This window comes from Hyposmocoma kahamanoa, unplaced genomic scaffold (assembly GCF_003589595.1).
Source record: "Hyposmocoma kahamanoa isolate Upper Pololo Valley unplaced genomic scaffold, ASM358959v1 93, whole genome shotgun sequence".
NCBI classification, from domain to species: Eukaryota; Metazoa; Arthropoda; class Insecta; order Lepidoptera; family Cosmopterigidae; genus Hyposmocoma; species Hyposmocoma kahamanoa.
In genome coordinates, this window is record NW_020654810.1 from 411945 (window position 1) to 418831 (window position 6887).

The window sequence follows — 6887 nt, forward strand, 5'->3', positions numbered from 1 at the left end:
CACGATGGAAGCACGTTGATAAATACAAATAGATGAATATCTGAGAGTAAAATCCTCCAACACTCCCTAAGGAGCTCGTCAAGGCGCCGTGACTCCCGACTGTTTGTACTTTTGGTAGTGAAAACACCATTAACGCCGCCGTGGTATAAATAAACAAATGCAAATAAAACAAATTGCACAAAGATGTCGACTCCACTCGGATCGTTTGAATAGTCGAGGACTTTGCCGCTACAGCTGATATCGCTCTTAGAGGACCTCGCAGGGCGCCATGCGGCCGCGCAGTTAGGCGGTGGCGGTGGGCAATACGAATACACTACGCGGGAATGTAAATCACGAACGGCGTGTGAGGCGCGTTATAGTGCCTGTATGTGATTCCACTTGCAGATTCAAGGAATATAAAATCATATAGAATCCGCCAGGAGGTTGTTTGTGTATGTTTATTTGTTATTTTTGAGTTAATGTTTATTTTTATGTTTTCATTGCACGCTTGTTGTCGTACATCTATCAGCGTACGACACTGCAGATGAATAAAATTAGCCTTTGTTCGCAACAGTATATTTAAAGACGGTGTGCGAGATGTTATTCCAATGAAGATACGAAAAAAATACTATGGACGCGCTTTAAAAGCCCGAAGGGCTTCTTCAGAGAATTTAATTAGAAGGTTTGTTTTTCTCGGTTAATGGAGTCCAGTAAAATGAAGAGATATTTTTAAATATTTTTAAGCGCACATGATTAATGGTTCTAGTCGCGACGGAACCCAGACAATAAAGACGTAATAATGTTGCAAATTGATTCAATTTGTAGTAAATATCTAAAACCTTATCCATAGATTAATGTTAGGTGCACCAGAAAGAAAAAATTATGCATCATCTTGCAAAAGTGAGTAATTTGAAAATGGCGAAGAATGTGTAAACACTGACAGCCACTAACGCCAGTGTGAGATTTACGACTGTTGTGAAGATAGACAAGCATACGCCTGTGCACGCGCCGCACGATAACTGATACCTAAACAAATTCCTGAAACGCCATTTTCGAAAACATACGGAGAAACAGCGTAAAACTAGACTTGATGATGATTTATACAAGTTATTTTCGTCAATCTAACTTTCGTAATCGGAATTTGATGGGTGGTTAATCTTGTACCAATGGCAAACGCGCATCTCACTGAAATATATCCGACGTTCTCGGCAATGAGGCGATTTACATATGTCTAACATCTGCAATCATTAATAAGGGTGATGTGTAATATTTTTACGCCAATATTACTAATTTGATTATTGTCTGTACACACCCCGTAATTGTATAAAATAATATTCTTGAACGAACCGGCGACGAGCAATCAAATTTAAATTGAAAACTGTAACGTTAAAGTCAATGTATTTATTTCTAAGGTTGAGTACGCTGTTGGCTGTACTTCTTTATTTTCCCTAGTTTCGTGAATAATTTTGAAAATGAATAAGACCTACTCCCGGCAACTTCGTTTTAATGTTCACTTCATCCATCACTCCAGTGACCTAATATTTTTGTGGTCCCTCCGCCCCTCGCTACATATCCCTCCCCCGTGGGAAATCACTAGATGCCACATACCGACCTCTTTTGTTTATTTATTATTCTTTTGAAAAATCTGTTTCTAATTACAGGCTTACGACAAGCGTTTGGTATTATTTTACAATAAGATTCGACTTGAAATTTATGCTCGGGTGATAGAATTTTAGAAACATTTATAATATATTTTAATTAAAAATGGGGTTTGTCCGAGACGACGGAGACGGTTTTTAAAGTGGAACGACTAGATCTAGTACTATTATATAAAAGGGCGTCCTTAACATATTCGGAAACCATTCCTCGTTGTTTGCTATTTATTTATTAATTTGACAACAAGCATCTGGATTAACAGTGGCAGCGGTCAATCGTTTTATATTCCATCGTTTTTTTCACTTGTTGACAAAAATGTGTAGATAGGTCGATGAGATAATTCGAGGTTTAATGCCGAAAAATAATTGAATGAGACGTGAGTCTTCATGGAGCAAAAACGACAGTAACTTTCGTATTATTATACTAAAACTTCAAGTCGAGAAACAGTCAAAACAATCAAAGTCAAAACAGTCAAAGTAAACTTTTCTATTAATTTAATATTATCATATTCTGAACAGTAAAGAACTGCTTTTTTTTCTTTACTAAATTAAAAATAGATCAATTAAAAGTAATAATTTCCTAAATAAAGTACGTTACTTATAAAAACCTATTTGCTGTCGAAATGGACACTGCAGTTATAATGGTTAATACGCAAACACAACCGTTGCGAAATACAGAACAAATCTTTTACTTCGAGAGTTATTTGTGCTTTGCGTGCTAGTAATTTCAAAGCATTCGGTAAATAAACAGGAGAAATCAGATGGACATACGAATATACGATATGTTAAAAAATATTTCTTTTTTTTATAAAATATAAGTGCACATTTGACCTCCATCTCACCTGGTGGAGCATGCACACTTAGATAATGCCTATTCACTCTCGGCTTGGAAAGGTCCAAGTCAAAACGTTCAGGGAATAAGTCTGCAGGCAGGGAATTCCACTCCATAGCCGTTCGCCATATAAATGTGGAAGTAACGCGTGCGAATCTTTGGAATATCCACAACATAGGGATGGAAACCAAGCCTGCGCCTAGTACCCCGATGATGGAAAGGGGAAGGCGGAATTAAATCGTGTAATTCCATCGCACACTCTCCGTGATCGTGTCGTCTCGTGAAAATACCGACAAGGAGGCAACTTTACGGCGGCGTTCAAGGCTTTGCAGCTTCGCCTCCACTAATTCCGAGTCACCAATAAGCCTCTTGACACGATTGTCAATTGAATTCAAAATGGCCATTTGATGTTTAGCAGAGCCATCCCAAAGGTGGCAGCAGTACTCCATGCACGACCGGACTTGTGCTTGGTACAGCTGAAGCAACTGTCCCGGTTTAAAGTAACGCCTTACCCTGGAAAGGATGACAAGCTTCCTTGCTGCATTTTTGGCCATGGATTCAATGTATCTGCGCAAGTTCAAATTGAACGACAGGTCCACTCCGAGTAGCTGGAGGCAGTCGGCTATCGCTATGGATATATCACGAAAAGTCGGAGTCAGCTCGAAGGGACTCCATTTTGTGCAAAATAGACACGCCTCGTTTTGGTAGCGTTAAATTTGACGAGATTGGCATCGCCCCAATCGGGGTCTTCCTGGAGTGTCAAATCCAAACAGCTAACCATGGACTCTCGACAAGACTGGATTTCCTCTCCACTGACCCTTGCATTGGTCAAGTACCTATCTACAACTGTGCTGTCATCAGCATACGCAAAGATACCTGGAATTAACATATCATTGATATGCAGCAGAAAGAGAGCTGCAAACAGTACGGAACCCTGAGGAACTCCGGCTATCTATCGCCATATGTTCGCAATTTTTTTTTTAACGCACTCACTCAACATAGCCCCGCACTAGGGAAACCCTGTGTCACAGGTGACATGGAAACACACATAGACAACCACAAATTACACCCAAACTCACGAGAGAAATAATTGTAGGCCATACAAATATTTCTCCCGGCCCGGGAATCGAACTTGGGGCCTCTGCGTGGCAGTCCGGCATGGTAACCGTTCGGCCACAGAGGCAGTTAAATGGTATTTAAACGGTATCTGAAGCATAATTAGGGCGAATGCGGTAAAAAGTTCGAGGAGCGTGAAAGCAACTTCTTCACGACGCGTGCGCTGCGCCGCCTTTACCATATTATAGCCTATTTTAATGAATGTAGTTTAGCATTTCATAGTAGCACCGACTACGCATTTTTAAAGAATTAATACAATTTCTTTATTTTTACATTTGAATAGCGCATCTATAGATTCCGAGTTCTTAGGTTTTTTATATGCATTTTATTGCAAAACCATAATGTACACATGAGATTTAATAACAAAGAAAAGACCAATATTATGAGCCCCTTCGGGAACGCAACACCAAGGAAAGGAAAGGAGAGAGGAGGAGCAGACCAGGGAAAAAAACTACATAAAATTTACATGTTAGTGATAGTATGCATATAACAATAATGTATAATACATATCGCGATTGTTATACATAGGAAACGGAACTATTTTTCGGATATAAATCGCGAATTTTTATTAATTTTTTTTCGAAACAAATGAACGGCAACGGGAGCACGGGACTTGTACTTACGGGACCAAAATGTTGGTATGTTTAAAAAATAAATACACACGATTTAGATCTAAAAATTGTCAATAGTCATTTATTAAGCTACAGTTTCATTGTTTTCCACGATATTAGAGATCTACTTCAAATGTTATCAGCAATCGTGACCACTTGTTGAAAGCGTATACGCTTTGAAACTTTCGCGTTACACTATACTAACATTGCCAACAAGGATAAACGCAATAAATGTTGAAAGCAGCACTATTTTCAGCGAAAGATCTAAGAAATTATTTCTCTTTGTTTCAGATTTGCAACCGTTCGTTTCGAGCAGGAACTTCACAAGTAATCACCCACGCAAAATGTGAGTATTACGGAGAGTAGGTATGTTGTGCCAACGAGTAATTAACGATGAAAGCCGCTTTGCGAAGGCCGCGATTTGCGCCACCATTATCACCGATATACATTTTCATTATACACCTGCGCACGTTAAGCTGTATTGTTTGCATTAGTACGTACTAGCACGAGTACAAGGTTTCTTATATTTTTTGTTTCTCTATAATAATAATATATGTAATAATAATAACGCACACACTCAACATAGCCCCGCACTAGGGAAACCCTGTGTCGCGGGTGCCATGGACACACACATAGACAATTACAAATTTCACCCAAACTCACGAGAGAAATAAATGTAGGTCACACAAATATTTCTCCCGGCCCGGGAATCGAACCTGGGACCTCTGCTTGGCAGTCCGGCATGGTAACCGTTCGGCCACGGAGGCAGTTAATACGAAATCTTAAAAGCTATAAACCGTTTTCTTTGTTTCCAGGTAAACATTGCTTGGTCATCTGCAATATCTACTTAGTGTGAAGCACCTCAGTCACCATGGCGGCTCTCGAGGAGTCGGAAGTGCACCTTGGCTACTGGAACAACAACTCTTTCGGATATTATGATGAGAACGGCACATACAACGGAACTTATGAGAACAGCTGTTCCAACCCCAACTTGCCCGTTGTGTACGTGATCACGCAAGTGCTATACGCGCTGGTGTGCGTGGTGGGCTTGCTCGGCAATACGCTCGTCATCTACGTCGTTTTGCGCTACTCCAAAATGCAAACTGTCACCAACATGTACATAGTGAACCTGGCCATCGCGGACGAGTGCTTCCTCATCGGAATACCATTCTTGATCGCGACGATGTCGCTGCGCTCATGGCCGTTCGGCCACTTCATGTGCAAAGCGTACATGATCTCCACTGGCATCAACCAGTTCACGAGCAGCATCTTCTTGTGCATTATGAGCGCGGACCGGTACATTGCGGTGTGCCACCCGATTGCGGCACCGCGCCTGCGCACGCCGTTCGTCTCACGTGTCGTCTCCGCTGCCGCGTGGACCGCATCTGCGCTCGTCATGATGCCCATATTTATGTACACCACGCTTATTCACAACGACAACGGTCTTTCGTGCAACATCGTCTGGCCCGAACCCGAAATCAACAAAGGCCAAACCACATTCACGCTGTACTCGTTCGCGCTTGGTTTCGCAGCACCATTAACGCTAATTTTCGTCTTCTACTGCCTCGTCATTCGCAAACTCAAAACCGTAGGACCCAAAAATAAGTCCAAGGAAAAGAAACGTTCGCACCGCAAGGTGACCAAACTAGTTCTGACCGTAATCGCTGTGTACGTGCTCTGTTGGCTACCATACTGGGCGTTTCAAGTGGCGCTCATTTACTCTCCACCCCAAGAGTGCGCCAATCAAATCACAATAACTGTCTTTTTGGTGGCTGCCTGTTTCAGCTACAGCAATTCCGCTATGAATCCTATCCTCTACGCCTTCCTCTCAGATAACTTCAAAAAGAGCTTTCTGAAGGCTTGCACCTGTGCAGCTGGCAAAGATGTAAACGCAGCGTTACAGGTCGAGAATAGTGTAATTCCTAGGAAAAAGGGTGGCGGAGCGGCTCGCGCGCAGATTCGTTCGACGTCGCAAGTTCGGGGCGCACTGACGACAGCGCGCTGCGCGGGAGGAACGTCCCGCTCTGAGGGGTCAACGGCGCTGACGTCGCGCTTGGCCACGACCAGCGAGGAGCTGCCTCTGGAGGCGCGCCCTCCAACCCTGACGCCACTCATAGCGCTCAACGGGGTATCGCATTCGCGCCTCTGAGTGCGGGCCTCGCGTCACGTTCGTGAGCCCTCCGCTAGCGTGCTAGAGGAGGACACCCTCATAGTGTCTATCGATTAGAACTAAAGACTGGAGGCTTCTGACCACCGCGCGGGACTCGAGCCCAGTCCCCTGCGGGGTTAAGACGCTGTTCGGCGCCGCCTCTGGCCGATCAGGGCTACGACCGTCGTCGGTCGCTGAGTCGCGAGTCGTACTCCTCGGACTGATCGTGGCGTGAGTGTTGGTGCAAGTGTTTGTCGATGTGAAGTGACCGGCACTGGTTCGGCCTAGGGTTGTAATGAAGAATTTATTAAACTGTAGTTAGTTTTGTATCGATTAGCGATTGTAAGCTTCACTGTTTGTATACCAATAAATTTACGATGTAAAAATGTACATATCGTGTAAATATCCATAAGTTGTCACAATTGTAATAAAAGTACGTTCGTGAAAAAGTGTACAATTTTATTTAACTCAATTAATTACCAACAAAGTTTCTTTGTAATGAAAACTAAATAGAATAGCTATGAATGGAAAACTAAACGTTAGTA

General features: G+C 42.6%; 1 protein-coding gene across 6 annotated transcripts in view; it reads left to right on the top strand.

Moving 5' to 3' along the window:
• The window catches only part of LOC113237598 (somatostatin receptor type 5), a 275719-nt gene extending 268939 nt beyond the window's left edge, over positions 1–6780 (top strand). For 5 of the 6 annotated variants that reach the window (XM_026474173.1, XM_026474171.1, XM_026474172.1 and 2 more), the window contains 2 exons: positions 4485–4539; positions 5009–6780. In XM_026474173.1, the coding sequence (XP_026329958.1) occupies positions 5065–6342 (1278 nt within the window). In that variant the 5' untranslated portion in view covers positions 4485–4539; positions 5009–5064 and the 3' untranslated portion in view covers positions 6343–6780. Of the gene's footprint in view, positions 1–4484; positions 4560–5008 lie in introns of all 6 variants that reach the window. The other variant, XM_026474174.1, reaches the window with a different exon arrangement.
• Positions 6781–6887: the final 107 nt, after the last annotated feature.